At 40.6% G+C, this 23,155-nt stretch overlaps 1 protein-coding gene across 1 annotated transcript in view; it reads right to left on the reverse strand.

Annotated features, from left to right (window-relative positions):
- Positions 1-21,539, reverse strand: part of LOC136835503 (uncharacterized) — a 91,511-nt gene extending 69,972 nt beyond the window's left edge. Inside the window, exons 1-3 of the mRNA XM_067099089.1 lie at positions 21,385-21,539; positions 12,049-12,165; positions 996-1,768 (exon numbers count right to left, since the gene is read on the reverse strand). Coding sequence (XP_066955190.1) covers positions 996-1,768; positions 12,049-12,137 — 862 coding nt within the window. The 5' untranslated portion in view covers positions 12,138-12,165; positions 21,385-21,539. The remainder of the gene's footprint in view (positions 1-995; positions 1,769-12,048; positions 12,166-21,384) is intronic.
- Between the last annotated feature and the right edge of the window lie 1,616 nt (positions 21,540-23,155).

Genomic DNA, 23,155 nt, shown 5'->3' on the forward strand with positions numbered 1-23,155 from the left:
ACTGTATACAGTACCTTAATATTTAATATGCATTGAAAAAAGAATACATTTTATTGAGAGTTTGCTTTGTTTACATTAATATTAATGTTTGAAAATTAGTAAATCATTTTTTATCCCAAAAATGTATTTAGTCACGAAAATAACATGAACATACAGTAATTAGTGAATGTTTCTCGACAAAAAAACAGTACAGCAATTTTTCATGAATAATTCTGCGATAACTTCCACAGAAAAATCCACGAATAGGTGAAGCTGTGAATTTTGAACTGTGAACACGCAGGGGTCGACTGTAGTTCCACCATAAAGCCAGTCATTACCTTAACAAGTTTTCCAATGATTTTATTCCCAGAATAACTATTACTGAGCTGAGAATTTCGACTATTTTGGCAAGGGTCTATGGAAATTACTGTTTACCCATGAAAATTCACAAATCAGTGAGGCTGACAACAATGCCATGTTTCATCTGTGTATGGTGTTAACTGCCAAAACAACATTGGCCATTTCGTATCTACAGCATCAAGACAAAAATCTATCAGATTTTAAGTTAAATTTAGGTTCAATAATCAACTGCAAGCTGGAAAACACATAATGTAAGGCCATCTAATGTTGTACTTCTGAATAGTGGGAAACAGTTTTTATATTTTAGCATTATTTTGATTAATAATTATCTACTAATTTATAACCATATATATACCATTCTGGGATCATCTGGGAATTATTGTCAAACAGTGGTCTTCAGGTGTTTTATAGCACTGATAACCAAAACCCCTAGACTTACCCAGACCTAACCATTGGGGTATTAGATGCAGGATTATTTTTGAGATGATTTTTTTATGTGCACCTTATATTGTGGGAATACGGTAACTATTTCTCCATAAAAACTTTTTCTCAGTGAAAACTTATAAAAATCAATAAATATTTTATTTTCTATAGTTTTTAACCACTAAAGAATAAATATATTTGTAAAAAAGAAGTCACAACACAAGGAACTCTACCTGTGATGGCACCCGGTTGCAGTCCGCTCTCTATGTACGAATCGAGAGACGCTTTAAGGACTTGAATCTCCATCTTCGCCTGGTGTAACTCAGCCATCAGTTTACGATTACTGCACTTTGTGGTGTTTAGCTCAGCTACTAGCGTTTGAATAAATCTCCACTGCACTTCCAAGGCATGCATTTCTTCCGATTCACCTTCACTTTGCCCACTTTCTTTTATGTTGTCCATAAGGCCATTTTCTTTGCCAAGAATGGCAGTTCTGTAATTTCGCGTCCCTCTTTTTTTACTAGTGTACGGGAGACTATTGCATTCACTCTGAGACTCTATTATGCAAGGCTCGCTCATGTGTCTGCTTATGTCCGTAGTCCTTCTTACCGGTTCTACGTTCTCGTGAGGAAGTGGTAAACTACTATAGTCAATTGCCCCGGGAAGCTTAGACTCAGGCTGGTCAAGAAATACAGAACTTTCCAAGTGACTGACACCAGTCTGGCATGTGATGTACTGGCTGGCTTGTGATATGTTATCTTGATTTGAATGGTTGGGAGTATTAGGTGCCAATAAGCAAGGAATGCCATGGTAGGGTGAGATTGCTCCCAAAGGAAAGTTCCCACTCAGGCAAGAAGGATGGGAATTGCTGTTAACTCTTGGAGTGGCAGGAAGGCTATGTGAGTGCTGATGTGGCTTTTTGAAGTGTTTGCAATGATGTGCACCATTGTTCAAACGTGATACGCTTCCACGGTGGGAAGATGGGCCGCAATCGTCTTCAGTTTCACTAGAAAAAAGAAAAATCTTTCAGAAACACATGAACAATTTCTGATCACTTATAAACAACAAATAGCAAAGTAACAGCAGTTAAGGTCATATGACTGGGCTGTGCATCTGCATGAACAAAAGTCAAGGGAAATATCATACAACAATCTTAGTATTTTACAGGAAAATCAGGAGTGTTTTCCAAGTGACTGTCACAAACCCACAAAATCAGCTTATACTAATAATTTTTTAGCCAAATATAAGGCAGAAATCCATTTTTTTCCAACATGCATCTAAAAACATATGCAACAGCCGTAAATGATTAAAAATTAAAAAGATAAACAAAATATAAACACATTAAAAAAGCACTGTACCCATAACTGGTGTCCAATCCCCTTTAAGTGTCTTAAGAGTTCAATAAAACATCTTTATCTCTTTATCTAGAACTTATAATTCCATGATGCTAAATGAATATATGGTAATGAATAAATGAGAAATTCTTTCTTTTATTATGATGTATTTCATTTCTCTTGAATAAATGAAAGTTGTTGGAGTAAAGAAATGTAAGAACAAGAAGTACACTTAACACAAGAACAGAAAAAGAAATAAGTGGAATCTGACAAAAACAGAAATCTCTTACAGTGTGATTAATCTTGCAACTGACTTGTACTGCATTATGTGATTTATCAATAAATAATTTATCATTACTGATAATAAATATTACAAAAAATACATTAAACTGAATAAGGACATCTACAAAAACAAGCGATTTCAATACCACGCCTTTGCATTTTCTTGTCTGTGTACCTGAAAGGCGATGAATTAGGGATGGTGTACCACTTGCACCCTAACGGAAACTTTGAGGATGAGTCAATGAGAACAAAAGAGTTAGTTCACAGATTGCACGGGTAAGACCAAGTGTGGCCGGTGACATCAAAATAGTGTATCTGGGCCAAGATCAGAAAGGAATGACTGAATGATAACACACCTGCAAACTACCGAATCTGATTTATTGGGTTTAAGGAGCACAAAAGGGTGATTGTGAATGGTTAGGTGGCAGAGAAAGAGACAGTATTGTAAGCACTTGCAAGATAGAGAGAAGAATTATAGACATAATACTTAGTTTATCAAGGAATGTATTGGATATGAATTTGATTATGAAAATATGACAGATGAAATATGACAGAGGAAAAGAAGTGGATTCATACAAGGAAGAGGGCATGTGGATCAAGTGTTTGTTATGAAAGTTATGCGAAAAGTGTGAAGAAGAAGAAGCTTTATATGGCACGTGTGAGCGAGTTGGGGGAACCCTGCACTCACCTGCCATCAAAGCTCTTTCTCCTTTGGTATCAGGGACTACAAGGGGTAGGAGTGGTGAGACTATGATATAAGGCTTTGATTTGTATACAGGCAGTCCCTGGTTTACGATGGAGGTTCCGTTTTTATGTGTGAACCGAAAATCGTTGTAAACCGAAAAATCGTTGAAAATCGTCACACATCCTGAGAAAATCTTACTTTTAATGCTTTGGGTGTACTGAAAACGATGTAAACTACATTTTTATTGAGTTTTTCATCAAAAAACCTCCAAATTTTAATTATTCTGCCGTTTTAGAGCCATATTTCTTCCGTTGGATCAGGTGCATGACACGTCGTAACCCCAGAACATGCATCACATACGTGAACTGGGAAATAATTTCTGATGAATATATTTGAAAAGCTTCATCACCTCAGAACATCGTAAGCCAGACCCGTCGTAAACCAGGGACTGCCTGTACATACCTAGGAAAAATACATATTGCTTTAAAAATGTTTTGTTTCCACATGAATACAAACCCAATGCCTCTTACGTATACTTACTCATTAGGTGGCAGGGTAGTTTCTCAACTGACTGGCAAGTTGAATCTCCACCCAGAAATGTAATCTTCCTTGCCATGATAGCAAGCAGGGGACCTGTTAATCATCAACTTCCTAAATGATTTTGGCATAGGGACACCAGACTGATAGGGCCAGGACCCTGAGTCAAAGTGAGAAATATCTGGGTTACACATTTCCAGGAAAATCCTTGGGAAAACAAGTGTAGCCCTCAAAAAGGACAACACAAGTTGGAAGTCAGTTAATATCTGGTCAATATAACCAATGAATTAAGATATCTCCATTGCAGCCAACCCCCTTACCATGCTAAAATGGAGAGCAGACAGAATTACATCTTATGAGATGAAGTTCTAAGATAGGATGCTTGATTTGGTAGATTACCTGCATCTAAGCCCAGTCCAGCATGTGCTTGGCCTGGCTGTAAGAGTGAGAACTAGCCACTCATCCACTTAACCTCCAACCTTATCTCCCCTAGTACCTTAGGCAAGACTTTTTTTTGAATGAGAAGAGCTTGTATGACCACATAAAATGCCGATTAGCTACCAAACATCCTAAGGACGTGGTTTCCACAAACTTGTGGATAACATCCCTCAGGAAGAACAGGGAAAAGATGGTCTAGCACCTCCATACACCTGCCTTCATTACCTGTAAAACCAAAAAGTATCTCCAAAATGCCAGTGTTAAGAACCGAGGTTTTCGGCCCTTAAGAAAAACACAGGATCTTTATAGATGGAAAAACTATTGGGGCTGCTCTGGCCAATCGACAGCTCACACACACAAAGAAGGAGGAATAACAAAAATACAGGAAATGGTTATAAAAATAGATTTATTAATATTAAACTTAATAATCTTAAATAAAAAAAGAAAACCATAACAAAATGAGCCAGGTCCGGGTCATGAAACACAAAAATAAAGCAGTATTACTTTATATAAAAAAGAAGTACCAGCAGCAGTCGATACAAAAAAAAGCCATCTCCAGCGAAGTCCACCAACTAACGACAACAGGTCGTATTATCACGACGTCCTGCTGCCGTCTCGCCAAAATACAAAGGACACGGGCCACTGCACCTGAGCCAAAACTGCCGACAGGGTCTCCACCTGCGCCAACAAACAACCATCTTCGTTGGTGCGCTGCTCCAGCCTGGGCCCAAACATCGCTGCCCAAGAAACGTCTTCAAAGTCGAACTGCTGCTGGTACTCAAAAGTTCTCTTCCCAAGAGAACAACCTGTTCGCTACTGCTGCCCGAACCTGACTAAAAGTTGGCGCCACGCCACCACAGACGTCAACAATCCTGTGAAAATAAGAGGGGAGGGGAGAGGATTAGCCAAATAAATAAACAGGTAACTACCGTACCGCCCATAGAACAACCAAAGATCCTAACACCTTCCCCTCGACAGAAAAAAAAAAAAAATTTTTTTTTTTTTTTTTTTTTCCAAAATAACCAACCTCCTCCTCCAATGTGGTGAAAACTCCGACAACCAGAGCAGAGCCAATCCTGTCACACGGTCGCCAATGTTAAGAACCGAGGTTTTCGGCCCTTAAGAAAAACACAGGATCTTTATAGATGGAAAAACTATTGGGGCTGCTCTGGCCAATCGACAGCTCACACACACAAAGAAGGAGGAATAACAAAAATACAGGAAATGGTTATAAAAATAGATTTATTAATATTAAAATAATAATCTTAAATAAAAAAGAAAACCATAACAAAATGAGCCAGGTCCGGGTCATGAAACACAAAAATAAAGCAGTATTACTTTGTATAAAAAAGAAGTACCAGCAGCAGTCGATACAAAAAAAGCCATCTCCAGCGAAGTCCACCAACTAACGACAACAGGTCAGTATTATCACGACGCCCTGCTGCCGTCTCGCCAAAATACAAAGGACACGGGCCACTGCACCCGAGCCAAAACTGCCGACAGGGTCTCCACCTGCGCCAACAAACAACCATCTTCGTTGGTGCGCTGCTCCAGCCTGGGCCCAAACATCGGCTGCCCAAGAAACGTCTTCAAAGTCGAACTGCTGCTGGTACTCAAAAGTTCTCTTCCCCAAGAGAACAACCTGTTCGCCACTGCTGCCCGAACCTGACTAAAAGTTGGCGCCACGCCACCACAGACGTCAACAATCCTGTGAAAATAAGAGGGGGGAGAGGATTAGCCAAATAAATAAACAGGTAACTACCGCATCGCCCATAGAACAACCAAAGATCCTAACAGCCAGGGACATTCCAATGCCTAACTTTGTGAGCTCTTACCAGAATGGCAGGGCCATCTTCTCCAGATGAGTTGTCCATCAACTTGATTATGTTAGAAAGTCAATTCGAAAGAATGTTCCTCGAAACCTCATTCTTGTACTTGCAAATACACTAACAAAGAGGCTCCAACACTGGTCTAAAAGGTTAAGTCCATTAAATGTAGTACCACACAGTTTGTGCCAGACATAAAAGCATCTCTTTCCAATTATTAACTAAATCCCTGGAGGGAACATACCCTGGCAGGCTCCAAGTTTTCACCATAAATTTAGGAATGAACAAGAGAGTGAGTCCTAATCCTCTGAGAGTCTGACAAGATAGGAATGGCCGTAGAACTCCCAACACACTTCAATGAAGTGTTAAAATCCCAGACAGAGGGAACAGGTACTGACAGGCTCCAAGTTTTCACCACAAATTTGGGAATGAACAAGAGAGTGGTTCCCAATTCTCAGAGTGTCCTACAAGACAGGGATGGCCATAGAACACCCCAACACACTTCACTGAAGATAACACTAGCAAAAAGACTGCTCTGAATGTGAGACCTCAGACTGAGGGCCCTCCCCCAAGGGCTCATATGGCACATGATCAGGACTGTGGAAGATGAGTCCAGAGGAAAAGAGATCTACTGTATACCCTTCAGTCACAAGACCAGGCTTAGGTAACAGCAACAGCCTTTTACCACAGGGACCAAGAGGAGCTTGCCTCGATGGATGTGGAAGAGGAAGTCCATGATCAGCTTAACAGTCGTTCTACTGGAGAGAGCACAATCACAGAAAATGGCCCACTTCCCTGGTATTCATTAATAGAGGACCTTCAGGGGTACCCAGACGTCTTCTGAACACTTTTGCATGAAAAGCCTCACTCTCTTGCAGGAGCTGCTGGATAACCAACAAAAGAGATTCAGTGTGAGATGGACATATCTGTCAATTAGTATATTCCTAATGCCACCATTGGAAAAATGGTCTGGCTGAAATCTAGAGACAATAGGGATTGCATTATTGAAGCTTGTCAGGCACTTAATATTTCTGATGTTATATTAGATCCCGATCTCAAGAAGAAGTTAAATGAAATGCTGATGGCTATTTCAATAAGAAATGTCCCTAAAAAGGTCATCAAATTTAGGACAAACGACCAGCCATGGCTTGATGATACAATAGACAAGCTTACCATGACAACAGACAAAGTCCTTGGCTGCTTCATAGAGCAAGAATGAATGAGTCCCTTCTTGGTTCCTGATGTAGGCCAGAGATTCAGACAGCATGGACCGCAACTGTCCTGTTGAAGGTCTCTGCTGCAAAGCACTGAAGAGCTAGATGAATTACCTTCAACTCTTTTACATTGATGTGAAGGTTCCTTTCGGCTGGAGACCACGTTCCTGAAACCTCCATGCTGTTGGGGAGAGGCCCCCAACCCAGATCTGAAGCATCTGAGTACAACATTAGGTTGGGGCTCATTGGAGACAGTAACTTCCCTGTCACAAATCTGTCCTCCACCAGCCACCACCGAAGGTCCTCCTTGATTTTGGCGGTGATGGTGAAGATGAATGAGGTAAAATGCAACACTCTGGTGTGCAACCTGCCCAACGGAACAAACTTCTTGATGAAAGAAAGGGTTCCCAGGAGACTCATCCATGCGTTGGCTGAGCAGGATGGGCGAGATATGAAGTCCAGGACTTTTCTGAAGCAATTCTGAATCCTTTATTGGGACGGAAAAGCCCGAAAATTCAGAGAACCTATCACTATCCCCAAATACATAATCGACCGAGTTGGGACTAGTTGTGACTTCTTGAAGTTTATTAATAATCCTAAATTGTGACAGAGTTGAAGTGTCTTCTGAAGGTCCTCCGTGCACTGAGATCTCGAGGGGGAGCATAGGAGCCAGTCATCGAGGTAAAGAGATGCGTTTGTCCCCATCAGATGCAACCATCTCGCCAGAGGGGCAAGAACTCAAGTAAAAACTTGAGGGGCCGTGGAGAGGCCAAAGCACATTGCCCGAAACTGGAAGACTCTGTCCTGGAACACAAACCTCAGATACTCCCTGGAGTCTGGGTGAACTGGAACGTGGAAGTATGCATCCTGCATATTGATCGTGACCATCCAGTCTCCCTGGTGGATGGCTGACAAGACTGACTGGTTCGTTTCCATTCTGAACTTTATTGTTTGAACGTTCAAAAAGTTCAGAGCACCGATGCCCAGGACAGGTCGCCATCCTCCCAATGACTTGGAAATGACGAAGAGGCAGTTGTAGAACCCCTCTGTGCCTATACCCTCGACCACCTCCACAGCTTGCTTCTCGAGTAGAGCTGAAACTTCCCAAGACAGGGCCGAAAACCTCTCCGAGCGTACTGAGTAAGCCATTAAGATGATGGGAGAGGTTAGTAAGGGAGGTTTCCCCCTGAGAGGGATTGCGTAGCCCTCTTTCAAGACCTTTAGAACCCAAGGTTCTAAACTACTGATCTTCCAGTTGCTCCAAAAATGAAGGAGTTTTGCTCCCATTTGGACACGGAGGACAGGTAACTCACTTGAGAGGGGCAGACTTGCTGGGAGGCTTCTTGACGACAGGTCGTACAGTCCGGAGGTTGGTTCTAGGACAGGACTGGAAGTGAACTCTACTACCTCGAAAGGGCTGCTGAGAGAACGGAGATGTCCTGGCAGTTGTGGCAGCTGAAGGAGCTAGTGTTGGAATCCTAGTCCTCTTGGCGGACTGTGAGAGAAGGTTCTGTGTTGACTTCTTCTGAAGTTCAGCCGTTACTCGTTCCAGGGTCTCTTGAGGGAATAAACTGGTCCTGTCTAAAGGAGCGAACATGAGAGAGGAACTTTGAGAGGGAGTGACTCCCTTAGTGGTAAGGTGGTCGCTAACTCCTGGGCGCCATCTCTCACTGCTCTATCAGCGCAAGCTAGGACCCCCCACCAATCCGCAGCGAAGTTCTCTTGAAGCGTGGCACAGTCCTCAATCTTCTTTGCTAACACCCCTACTGTCCAATCAAGGAAACTGAGGACCTCGAAGACTTTGAAAATATCCTTAATAAGATGGTCCAGCTCTGACGCAATGAAAAGGATCCTTGCAGAGGAGAAAGCTGAGCAATGTGTAGCCTCGATGAGGCTTGAGAAGTCCCCTTCAGAGGAGGCAGAAACTCCCAAGAAAGGCGCTTATCCAGTGGCGTACGACAGATACTTCTGCCATATCAATTGAGAGGGAGGTATACAGAAAACTGCTTTCCTGACATCTTGCTTCTCCAACAACCAGTCGTCGATGTGGGCTAAGGCTTTCCTAGACGAAGAGGAAAGAACCGTATGGAGTAACCTGGAAGTTCCTGCAGGTTGCCACATCAAAAAGGCCGAGCCCAGAGAGGATGGAGCGGCTGGAGAGAAGAACGATGGATAACACACCCAGAAGAATCGTAAAAGAGCCGAATAGTTTGACGTTGGTTGTTCCTCTTCCACTGGTTCCTCCTCAGAGGAAATGGGCGACATTGAAGTCCGTAGGGTCCTGAACCACCAGAGCTGGTTTCTGTAGAAGGCTCAGGATATTATCTAGTTGGTGCTGAATAGGAGCCAACAACGGGTCCTCAACAACCGGGTGTTACTCACCTGTTATGCCAGGTACTGGGTGTCCTACCTGACAGGTGGATGAACATCAACAGAAGCGCCCACTGACACTGGGAGCTCGGACACTGGACACCCGCTCAAATGACCGATCAGACACAGAACACTTAAAAGTTGCAACAATTTTCGAGGACACTGGACAGTCGAGGAGCTTGTAGCTCAGACACTGGGTGCCTGTATGATGGGTGCTCGGCTTCTAGGCGCTCAGACACCTGACATCCATTAACTTAACGTTCATACACTTAATTTTCCAACTCGGAACATTCAGACATGAGCTGGACGCGCGGACACTGAACACTCATACGATGGGTGCTCGGACACTGGGCGTTCATACAATGGGCGCTCAGACACAAATGGTCCCCTACTGGGCGTTCATACAATACACTCTTGGACTCTGGGCGCACAGACACTTTATGTCCATACACAGGACTGGCATACATTCTTTTGAAGTTATGGCGCTCAGTGGACACTGAATGGGCACGAGAAGCTTAAACAGGTGACTCCCAAAAACTACATGAAGGGAGCGGCCTGCAGTCCCTCCCCATAGCTCACTTAGGAGGGGGGGGGAGTCATCTTCCATCGAGGCTCCCAGCCTCTTTTAAAGGCCTCGACACCTTAGCAAAGTGCCAACTGCACTTTTTGGGCCCATTAGAGTCCAAATCACTAGACAATAAGGTATGAACATCCAAGAGGGCGCCTTTCCAGTGGCAGTCTTCTGAGTCCTGGGACTTACAGACAACAGGCTCAGTTGAGGAAGCAACTACTCGTGGGCAAACCCCACCGACCTCCCTTGGACTGCCAGTTTGCTTCCTCCCAAGTGAGCTAGGGGAGTTTAGCAAGGACCTTGGTCTGGGAGTAGCCACCCCCTCCACTAACACTGCACTCGACACTGCACCAACACTGTTAAATTTGTCCATTAGGACTTTCACATAATTCCCAATCTCGGAAACAGTATTAACCAACAAATTAAATTTCTGATCCACTTGCATTTCTAAGCTGGCAATGGCATTGGGTTCAGAAGAATGAGAGTCAGGTAACGGACTAACAGGAAAAGTTGGAGGACAGGAGGTAGGGGAAAAAGCAGTCACCGGTGTTGAAGGGATAGGCAAAACAGCAATATCAACTCCGGAGAATTAACCGAACTAGTGGAAGCCTTAGCTTCAGCCCTAGCAGTTACCTTTCTCAGCGATCACGTTTTAATGTATCTAAATGGGTCTGCAAAGTCTTCCACTTCCCCTTCTCCCAATCCTTACATTCTTCACAATTAAGATCAGGCGAGCAAACTCGCTCCTTACAAGAACTACAGACAGTATGGGTGTCATACTTAGCCGAAGTGCGTCTAGTCTTCCAGCCTTTGCTGTAGTACCTAACACTACACAAACTAGAGTCTGACATGATCAGTCAAAAGTCAAAATTGGGAAAGTCACAACTGAGAATGTTAACTACATATTAGCTAGGCTAATTAACAGAGGAACGCTACCAAAAAAACAAAAGTACTTCACCAAATGAAGAAAATATCCAAAGATCTGGTGAAAACAAACAAGAGTTGCTCAACAACCAATGTTTAGTCATTGACCAACAGAAACAAATTGAGCTCTTTAGTTGTGGGCAGGGCAGTCTACCTACACCCAAAACAAAAGGGAGCTACCACGACTTTTGAATTTTGAGCTGCCGTGTAAAGTAGAAACTAATAACTATGTAACTGTTTGGGAAGTTACTTATATAAAACTAAAATTAATGCTAATATTTGTTACCATGAGGATGGAAAGAAATGAAAAATCCAACATAAAATTCTCTATGATCATAATGAAGATAATGAAGACAAAGTGAAGCATTTTGTAAGCAAATCTCGTAAACAGAATAACAGTGAAGTACGGGTTAACTTAGGTTTGCAATTATGTGGAATTAATACTGACTGTGGGATATCTTGATGCTCAAGCACAAGTTATCCTATAGGGTCTTTGTTATTAATTGGATTTTGTGTCATCAGAAAGCCATACCCGGAAAAGCATTTAACAAGTTGAGGGGCTATGGTCGTCAACTCTAGGGGATGAAGTGAAATTCTCTTATTAAATCTTTACGATAAGAGTAAATAAAAGGAATTTCCATACACATTTTCCTTGTTCATTTCCTTATTTTTTAATGGTTCGATTAATTATACACAGGATTTGAGGGATAGCCCATGGCAACAAGAGAAATATGTATTTCAGCCAGTGTGTTCCTGTCATCAGTAACTGTCGAAGGAAATATTACACATACCTACTGGGATTGTCACCAGTGTGTTGGTGGCATTAGAAGACACCCAAGTTGATAAAAAACCAACCAGTCCTACCTTAAAAATTCATTTCCCTCACATGAATTAGCACCATTCAATCCTTAACTTATACCCATCTTTTCAAGTCCTCCCCAGATAATACAGCACTGAATGGATGACTAAGAATTTACTAAGCAGGGTACAGCAAACATGTGAAATTTCATTTGCAATTGCAATACTTTACATATTCAAGTTTCATAAGAAATCAAAATACTGTAGAACTAAAGTAAATGAACAAAAGTAAAAGCCCGCACTGTACCTGTCACTTTGAGCATCCTGAATGCGAGCAATGGGTGACAATGGTAGATCACGATGAGTAGCTGAGTCCAAAGAGGGGGCACGATGCATACCTTGTTGATGTACCCGAGAACTTTTACTGGAAAGGAAAAGAGACTGAGTGGTTAAAAACACCAACAGAGTGCAAATGTAAATATTTCTCGTATGCTTTTCAGCAATGACTAGCACTACAGTATGGATGCATCATCGTGAGTGTTAACGGGGGGTTCTACTTATGAGGACAGAGTGTCCATGTACTGATCAATAACTTTCACACTTCGCTACCTTTTTAACTGACCTAATGACATCCTGCCATGTCTTTACATCTAAAATATTACTAAAACACACTGATGCTGACCAATTAATATTACATCAATGCCATCAGATTATGTAAGCCTGTGTTTTTATGCAGCCCTGGCCTCAAAAAAAAAAATGAAGGGCAAAGGAAAAGAAGCACATTTAACCCAAAGGAAGAAACAAATTTACTTCTTTACCAATGAAAGAACGTGTCACTGAAAATGGAGGAAGACAGAGATTCCAGAGAGATTATCATCATTACAGCAGTTTGACCAGACCACTGAGCTGACTTTCAGCTCTCACAGGGCTAGCCCCAAGGATCAGAATAAAATACAAGGTCTAGGCCATAAGCCAAGCACTGGGACTGAGTAGTTCATTTGGTGTGATGACGAATGAGTGAAAACTAAACTAAACACTGTACAACGGCACACGCTTCCACACTGGAACACACAATAAATACATTTACTCACGTACCCATACATACATGAAAAAATAAAATTGAATAAGTTAAGTAATATCTTACAATTTTGTTTTTAAAATTTATTAAATGACCTAAGGATTTTTGTATCAACATCATTTACTTCTATTTATATTTTATGAACTAAATTACATCTCTTCATGAACATCAAAATTGGAACAATTGAAAACACAAAAGATTCTGACAAAATTTCCTTCATTGATTTACTCCCAAAAGTTGACAGTCGTTGCTGGTCATACTTTGGGCACTCACACACACGTTTGACTGTTATTATCACCTTGCACTCTGAGCACTCGGGAGCCAGGCCACGTGGGCTGCTCATTAAGCGTCCACGTGTCAGACGAGTATGGCCTATTCACAGATGTGTCAGCATGATGAACTCCACTTTTTAACACTATGTTTTATTTGTTTTAATTTATTATTTTCATGTTCTTCATTCCATATATATATTGCCATTTATTTATGATACCCACCTTTATGTGTGTTACATAAACAGTAACAGGGATACTGACATTTGATCTTGTCACATGGGTTGCTTCTTCGGCTGCTCAATCAGTCTCTTCATTTCCTTTGATCCCTACATGGGCAGGGATCCAACATATTTCTACATTTTCCAATTATCATATAACTTATGGAGAAATAACTTAATTTGTTGTACAATATTATTTTTTTATTTGTAACTCTGAATGGCTTCTATAGTGCTTCTAGAGTCACTAAAAATCTTGAAATTACTGAATGATGTTTCTTTATTTTTATGGCTGATGCAATTGCACACAACTCTGCTGTGAATATTGAAGCATTATTAGGTAGAGAGAACTGATATGTTTTGTCTTGGGACATTGCAGCATATCTCTGACTTAGATCCATCTGTGTATATATTGAATAATGTGGACCTTTCAGCTTATATGTTCTACTGTGTGTTGTCTATGGCATTCTTGGGGGGTATATGAGTAACTTTTTGATAAATATTTTAGGTGTGCACAAATTCTCATTTTATTCATTTTCCAAGGAGGAGGTTGTTTTACTGTTGAAGGTAATAAGACCAGTTTAAATTAATTTGTATTTTTCATAGCTAACAAACCTGCACTCTTACCATTAGGATAAATCTTCTGGCGCCAGCTGAAAACTGGAAAAATAAAAACAAGAATTCTTTATGCAAGGAATTGGTAGCATTTGGCATCCTGTCAAGGAGATGAGATGGTTAGTGGCCAGAGACCTGATCTCAACCCTAACTGACATGTAAAGTTTTCTTCCAGCCCATTGTTAACTGAACAAACCTGGGTCTTAACATTAGGACAGACTCACTCCTGGTGGGAGGTAAGAGAATCCTGAACTGACTGGAGGTTCGGCACACCCGGTCATACGCACTTCCTAAATAAGAGAATTCAAGGAAGGAGACCTAAGCCTCTTATCTGTTAGGTATATGGGTATCCAACAGTCAGATTACTGGGCTAAGTCCAATGCAGAAATGCACTGCATTAGCATTAGAGGAAGTTAAAGAGATGTATCTCTTCAGAAAACACACTAAGGTAGCCACCTATACGTGTTTGTTATCGTCCCTCTCTCTCCTTGCTTGAGAAAGGAAGGGTTTGCTACTGCTAGGTATATTCGTGTAGAATAAAAAAACAAACAACAGTAAGGCTACTACGCTCACCTTATCTGGCCCGTTCCAGCACATGATGGAACCACCTTCTCACTGCCTGTAGGTAGAGAAGAAAGGGGAAAAAGGGGGAAGGAAAAGAGACCAGTCATCTCAATCATCCTCACTTTCATACCATCATCTTAGGCAAGATGCAACACTGTCTGCTAGGGGCACTGGACGAGCTACACAACTTGTTGAGCAGCCACCACCGGACCCCAGGAAAAAGTGTGCAGGGACCTGTGGGCAATGTCCCTCAGGTAGAAGGAAGTGAACATGGTTTGGTGGAGCCAAGAACCAGCATTCAAGATACTATGAACAGATAAGTTCTTTTTGAATGCCAAGAAGCTTAGTCCTCTGATGTCATGTGCTCTTGCATGTACAGTATTGGCAGTAGAAAATGATGAGGAGTAGGCATGCCTAATCACTTCACGAAGCCAAAACGAAATAGTATTCTTGGACACTTCTTTCTTGATCCAGCCTATGCTAACAAAAAGTCTTCGGCATTCCGGTCTGAGATGTTGAGTCTTTTTTTAGATAGCAACGCAGTGCTCTGACGGGACAAATGAGCAATTCATCTGGATTGTCATTAACCAAATCCCAGAGGGAAGGGATGCAAAAGGAGGTAAACCTGTCATCATGAACCAGGGGGTTTTGAGTCTTAGCCATGAATTCTGGGACAAATTCAAATGCTACTGACCTCCAACCCCTGGTATGTTTAACATCAAATGCTAGGCCATGGAGTTGGCCCACTCTCTTCGAAGAAGCCAAGGCTAAAAGGAAAACAGCCTTGAGGTTCAAGTTCCTGTATGATGACCAACGCAGTAGTTTGCATAGGGCTCGAGTGAGACTACTTAGCACTGGAGTCAGATCACAGGTAGGAGGTTTCAGTTCTCTAGGAGAATAAGACTGTTCAAAACTTTTGAGCAGCACAGAGATTTGCCAGGATGAAGTTAGGTCCACGTCTTTCAAATGAAGAACCATTCCTAAGGCAGCCCTGTAGCTCTAAACAGCAGAAACAGAAAGGTTTTTTCTGTTCTGAGAAACATCAGAAAATCAGCTATCAGCTGAGCAGAGGTTCCGAGTGGAGAGAAACCCCATTGACGACACCAATCACAGTAGACGGCCCATTTCCCAATACACGGTTGAAGAAGACCTTCTGAGGTAACCAGACATCTGTGTCACTGCTCTAAGAGAAAAGCCTTTTGCTCGCAAGTGATCCTGGATAGTCTCCACCTGTGAAGAGATAGTGGATGTTACCGATTGATGGTATCACTCTACATGAGGTTGACAGAGAAGATTGTGCCAAGGGTTATTTCTCTCGAAACCGCTAAGAGCAGAGTTAGAAGATCCAGAAACCATTCTGCTTGAGGCCATAAAGTAGCTACAATGATCATCCTGAGATTCTGGGAAATCATCACTCTGTTCAGGACATGACGGATCAGGTAAAATGGAGTGGGGAAGGCGTAGACATCCAGGTTGTCCCAAGGATGTTGAAGGGCTTCCTTTGCAATGGCGAAGAGAGCTGAAACTACTGAACAATAGACCCCAACTTCCTGTTGAACCTTGTTGTGAAGAGGTCTATCATTGGTCTCCCCACAGATGAAAAAGCCTGTCTGCCACCTCCTGATGCAGAGACCACTCTGTCCCTAGAACCTGTCCCCGACGACTTAGCTTGTCAGCCACTACATTCCTCTTGCCTAGAATGTACCTGGCCATGAGGTCCACTGAGTTACTGATAGCCCAGTGGTGTAACTAGGCTGTTATCAAGTGAAGCTGGTGTGACACAAAAATAACCAAAGGGCAACGGCAAAAACAACTGGCTATGGAGAGGAAGAAGAGAAAGAAATGACCTCTCTCAATGGCGGTAAGAAGAAAACTGATACATCACGGGGTTGAGATCAGGTCGCTGGCCGCTTCCCATCTCATCTCCATGGCAAGATGCCAGATACCACCAATTCCTTACATAAGCAATTCTTGCATTTATCTTTACCGGTTTCCAGCCGGCGCCAGAAGATTTACCCTGATGTTCAGACCCAAGTTTGTTCCATGTATGAACAATGTGCAGGCAGTCCCCGGTTTATGACGGGTCCGGCTTACGACATTCCAAGGTTACGATGCTTTTCAAATATATTCATCAGAAATTATTTCCAGGTTTACGAAGTATGTTTCGGGGTTACGACGCATCGTACGCCGATCCGACGGAAGAAATATGGCTCCAAAATGGCAGAATAATAAAAATTTGGAGGTTTTTTGGTGAAAAACTCAATAAAAATGTAGTTTACTTCGTTTTCAATACACCCAAAGTATTAAGAGTAAGGTTTTCTTAGGATTTTTGACGATTTTCAACAATTTTTTGGTTTACGATGCGGCATAAAATCGGAGCCCCGTCATAAACTGGGGACTGCCTGTATATTTATATTCAGTGACTCAAACAATCATCTAGCTCTTAACTGGGAGAGGTCATAAATGATTGTTAATAAACACATCTCTTAATTCGCATAATGTTTTGGTCATAGAATCACTTTGTCTGAATTCTCAGGGCACTCTTCATTGTTACTAACCCTCTATGGAGAGAGAGAGAGGTAGTTCACCACTTTCAACTTGTAAAGATGACTTTGGTGATGATCTAAAGGCTCCTGAACATATTCTAAGGTCTTCATTATGAACTGGGTCTAACATTTTCAGCATTGCATCTGATACTGAGCCATATATTTCACTTCCAGAATCAGTGATAGACGGCACTGTTGCTGTATACAGTACATTAAGGGTACGTCTATCAGCTCCCAAGTAGTGTTCAATATTTCTTTAGTTAGTTATAAATGATTTGTTTAACCAGACCTCTGAACTCTTTTAGGGTTCTTCTCGGGCTGGAACAATAGTTCTTTAATTACAGTAGATTTAATGCTCTTTTACATTTTGATTTCATGTATGTTATGTGAGCTTTCCAGTTCGAGTGAGTATCAAATACTAATCCCAAAAATTTTGCAGTTTAAGTCAATTGGTATATTACAGTTTCTGATTTTTAAATCTACTTCTTCACCTTTTATCCACTTTTTATTTTTATAAAACATGATTGCTCGAGTTTTGTCTATGGAAAATTTAAAGCCTACAGATGAGGCCCATTAATCTGATTTCTTATGCTTTTACTAATGATTCGCTCTGCATGTTTTATTCGAGATGCTGAATAATATATGGCAAAATCATCCACATACAAGTTACTTTTAATTCCAATAGGTAGGTTATTGCTGATACCTATTGCTAAAGTAAACAGTGCCACTAAGGACGCTTCCTTGTGGAACACCAGTTTCAAGTGGAAATGTACTTGACACTATATCATCAATTCTCACCTGAAAAGAGCAATCTGTCAGAAAGTTTTGGATAAACCTAGGTAAATGTCCACAGATGCTGTTTTTATGTAACGTTTTTAATACTGCATACCTCCATGTAGTATCATATGCCTTTTCAATGTCAAAAAAGACAGCTACAGCAATATATTTTCATTCAAATCCTCTACGTATCTGGTCCAGTGTAGATCTGTTACTCTGTGATCTGAACTGAGTGGGGGGTCAAAATTTTATTTTCTCAAGTGTGCCACACTAGTCGAGCATTTACCATTTTCTCTTGTAATTGCAAAGGAACTTGTTAAAGAAATTGGTCTGTAATTATTTACATTACTGTACTGGGATGCTTTCCAGGTTTGGGGATAGGGATTATTATGGTCCTTTAAATATTCAAAAGTTGGGATATTCCTAGTTAAGAGTGACAGGGCAAAGGCCTACACTTCAATTTCTTATTGTAAATAGTTTTCTACCCATATCTGTTAGAAATAGAGTAGCTTTCAATTAGCATACTAGCTTCCACTCCACAATATATAATGTATATTAATCCAGTGGAATGTCCACGTATAAGCACGTGAATATACACATACATTTTTACATGCGCTGATGGCCACAGTAATTGTAACGCCACTTATACCAAAGAGAATAAAAAGTAAAACTTGTGGACATGTAGCCGATGGCACACACAGACCAATCATAGAGCTGTCTCGGCCTTATATATAACGATCGAACTACTCTCAATAAATTATATAAGAAATATATTTACAAAAGGGATAAATTATATTACTGTGACGATTACAGTAAATATAAGGCTGCAGCAGCATTTCTATGAAAATGAAGGCTATGGTAGGAAGGCATCATAAGATACATAATGAAATAAGGAAAAATAAATGATAGCTGAAAAAGACATGTATGAGATGACCCGAACCAGTCTATGAGTAGCCCAAGATTCATTGAATTTTGGGGGTATTCTTGTAGATTACCCTGTTCGACAAAATAATATGTAAGTGTCAAGAAATTTTTTTTTCTCTCTCTCTCTGTTGTTAGGAAAATATTCTAGCGTACACTATATTCATAAAGATCTCGATTACTTTTAATTCAAACAAATAACTAAATTTCAATTAAGAATAGTGGGCAGATAATTCTTCACGCTAGTATTTCATGAATAGGTCTATGTTTATCCTGCAATGTTAGGTCACCATGTGAAAAGTTTTCGAAGACACTACAAGCACCATAACAGCAACAACAAAAATAATGCTGTAATAACCGCATAAGATAGGCCTATAATCCTAACGTCATAAGCTGCATAAACGGACAAAAAGACGTTGGACATTATAGGTCTACGTCATTTTTTATGATCCTGTTATTTCTAAAGTAGATGATGTCCTTAAGAAAATTCACAGCAAATCATTTCCAGTATGACTCATATAGCCTATCATACTATAACTTTAAGCTAAACATGAGCATACTCTGGTTTTATAGGGTGCAGTCACTGCTTGTCATCCCACCGAATGTGTACAGTAAACCCGCACCCCCCCCAAAATAGCTAAAATCTGCGAATACTTGAAACCCCTCTAAACACACTTAGAACTGCCTATTTTGATAGTTTAAACACAAGAAAAACCCTCTAAAACTGCTTATCCCTGAGTATTTTAATAGTTTTATCACAAAAAGTGCATTTAGTCATGAAAATATGAAAATACAGTAATTCGTGAATATTTCTCAGTGAAAAATACCACGAATGGGCGAATTTTCTGCGAATAATGGGTGGATACGTTCCAGAGAAATCCGCGAATACGTGAGTCCGCGAATCGTGAGAACGCAAATACGGGGGGTTTACTATAAATGATTTCAGTGAAGTCAATTAATGACTATTAAGATGTAGTAAAATTTCTTGAAATTAATATGAAATACCAGTCTGCATAGCTCCACGACAGTCTTTGTGTTTAAATTTAGAACAGTGAACCTGCTTGACAATATCAGACGGTAATTATCATTTTCCTGAAACTCAAGTGCATCAATTCGAACGTAGACATTCCCTGTATCACCTCCACGGGCAGGTGAACCTCATTTACGAAAAATTACATCGCAGCATTGTGGAACTCTCCTGACTTCACTCATATTTTCCTACTTTTTTCCACTTTTAGTGAGACATGTATTATGACTTTATTTCAAGGGATACTACAACATTTCCTTTTGATATTCAGCAAAACTTAATTTAGCTCGGTAAAACAACCATTGCTAGATTGATGAAGACGAAAAGAACCACAGATCAACCAGCTTTCCGAAACCACTGCCAACCAGTCAGCTTCAAGGCATGGTTGTGACGTAAGCAGTGGGCGGGGCTTAGCTGCAAAGAGCCGTGGATTTTGCTATAATTCTTTCCCTAGTAGGCTGAACCAGCTGATTCTCAGAACGTAAACATTGCAAATGGCAGACGGACAGTTAATGTCTTTTTATACATGTTAAAATGATGATATAATAATACAGTAATACAGTATACGGGCAGTCCCCGGCTAACAGTGGGGGTTCTGCCCCGGCCGAGCGTGGATAACCAAAAATTGTTGATAAGAGGAACAGCACAGTAATTATAGTAGTAAATGGTGTTTAAGATGCTGTAAGCACTGATAAACAGCTTACCAACAACAACCAACTGCTTATTGGTGCCGAAAATCGTCTACTGATGCCGGTAAACTGCTGACAGATGCCGATAAATTGCCTACTGATACTGATAAATTGCTTACCAGCATCGAAAATCTGGTTAATGACATCGTTAGTCAAGCGTCGTAAAACCAAAACGCTGTTAACCAATGCCGCCGATAAGCGAAGACTGCCTGTAATTGGAATCTGTCAATAAAATAACAGTTTCACTGCCACTACTTTTATCTTGAATACAGCTTTAATTGCCTATCTGACGTATGCAAATGGATACTGTGACTGTAACACCTAGGCTAGCCTAGGTCAACAGTTCACACATACACATTTTGTATCTTGTGTAAGGTAATACCATATGATAACAACTCATAAGAAAGTTGCTGTACAAATATACATTAATAGTCATAAAACCATGGTAGGCTACCTGCCTACTGAGCCATCGTTTACGAGAGAGAAAACGAATGAGTGACATTTTTTTTCAGAGTGTATTAACGCAGTATATTTTGTTGCAAATGTAGGGAAAAAAGGTAGATAATTACCTACTGCATAAAGCTTTCAGTTGAAAGTGTAATGGTTGTTGTTTATAAGCATACTGAGTATTTACAGTTACGCAGTATTGACAAGGTCAGGTGAAGAAGGGTACGGGGTTGCTCTTGAACACTCCTAGATTTATTGCTTGCCAATATCCGACGAGCCCTTGGCTACATTAATTCTTAGAATTCCAGTCGATTCTAAGTTATCTCTTGGCCATAAAAAAGTAGGGTTTTATTTGCTAAAACCAGTGAGTTAGAACACCCATACTTTCAAGCTTTAAATGAGGCAGTTTACAATTAAAAAGATCTAGTTCCTGAGAAAGGCAAGGAGCACTTGTTAAGCAATAACTTATAAATGAACATACTCAAAACTCACCTTAACGGATAGTCATGTCCATTGACATGTGGCAAGTGACGGGCATTCAGCAGGTGCTTGGGAGTAGAGCTCAAAGAAAGAGAAGAAGCTTTGCGTGGACGTGGGACAGGAGGAGTAGACACTCTAGGAGCTAGCAGGCCATCCCTGAATTGAGAAGTGGATAAAGAATAACATAATTACAATCCTGTTGTTGATAATTTTCCAGAATATTATATGCAATATTTAAAGTCAACACAGTATTCATAAGAAACAAAACTTACAATTAAAGGTTTAATGTCACTCACAACTCACAAATCATAAGTTTAAAACTTCAGAAAAGTTAATCCACAGCAATAAGTTGCTGAAGTATTAGTTGACTGACTGATTCATTATCAAAAACTAATACCGCAAAACAATTAGTATCATTTCCAAACATATCTCCAAAGTATAAATGGAGTTTTAATTACATTTCACAAAACTGCATTCATACATTCTACATAAAGTATTCCCTGATCATAAATGATTACATAACAAAACCCGGTAAAAATGCAAAATCAGATGGTTAGTAAAGCATCTGTATCTTATAAAGAAAACAAACATAACCTCTTCACCTTGGTACACTGATTTTCGTTTCAACAAGACTAGGGCATCAATTAGTAAATGCCTTGAGCTCAAGGGGGACCACACGACCACTGCAAAAGTACATCACACTGACCAAAGCCTTGCATACTACTGCACTCCAAAGGGAAGGGATCTATTAAAATCTTCACCATTTACTAGTAACGACCATGCACACAATTTAAAATACACTACCATGTTTCCCTAACAACAGGGAAATAGTCCCTAAATGGTAAGCAAATCCTTCTTAAATGTTCAACGTAACACTGCTGGGCGAGTCATCAACTCTTTCATTGCATGCTAGAAGCATGTATGCTACCACCTAACAAACACTTGCTGATAGACTTCCGCATCCCTTCAAAAAAATCCTGTGAAGCATGTTGTAAATGAATTTAGGCACATTTCGGAGCAACTGCTGTGCAACTGAGCATTTAAGATAACAAAATTCTCTTATTTCATTATAAATCCATTACTTCAACATTAGTTAAGTTAAGTATATCTTAGTTTAACCAGACCACTGAGCTGATTAACAGCTCTCCTAGGGCTGGCCTGAAGGATTAGATTTACTTTTACGTGGCTAAGAACCAATTGGTTACCTAGCAACGGATCCTACAGCTTACTGTGGAATCTGAACCACACTATAGCGAGAAATGAATTTCTATCACCAGAAACAAATTCCTCTTGTTCTTCACTGGTCGGTCGGAGATTTGAACTCGCGACCAACAGAGTGGTAGCTGAGAACGGCACCCGCTCACCCAGCGAGGAACTAGTATATACCTGTATTTGGGTTGCATGCAAATTCCAGGCACATCAGTCCACTTGAAGAAGAAAAAGATCATCAAATGGATCTGGTAGGTTGGAACATGTGCATACACTCATTTATGTCCTCGTGAGTTACTGGAATCATTGTGTGTCTGATGGTTCGCCTCCAAAGATTCCCAAACTTCAGAACAATTTAGGATCACATAGTGTCATTCCCTAATTTCTACTTTTTCCATTCATTCCCTTCTTATTTTATCAAAATTTTCTCTTTATGCTAGACGAAGCATTCCTTTGAAAATCAGATCAGATTTGTGAAGATCAGCAGTTTTCTTTGTCAGACTGGATTTAGTTTCAGTAATTCCTGTAAGAGCATCCCATAAAATATTTGTTCACCATTGCCAAATTCTCAAGA

Source organism: Macrobrachium rosenbergii, chromosome 55, assembly GCF_040412425.1.
Source record: "Macrobrachium rosenbergii isolate ZJJX-2024 chromosome 55, ASM4041242v1, whole genome shotgun sequence".
In the NCBI taxonomy this organism is placed as follows: Eukaryota; Metazoa; Arthropoda; class Malacostraca; order Decapoda; family Palaemonidae; genus Macrobrachium; species Macrobrachium rosenbergii.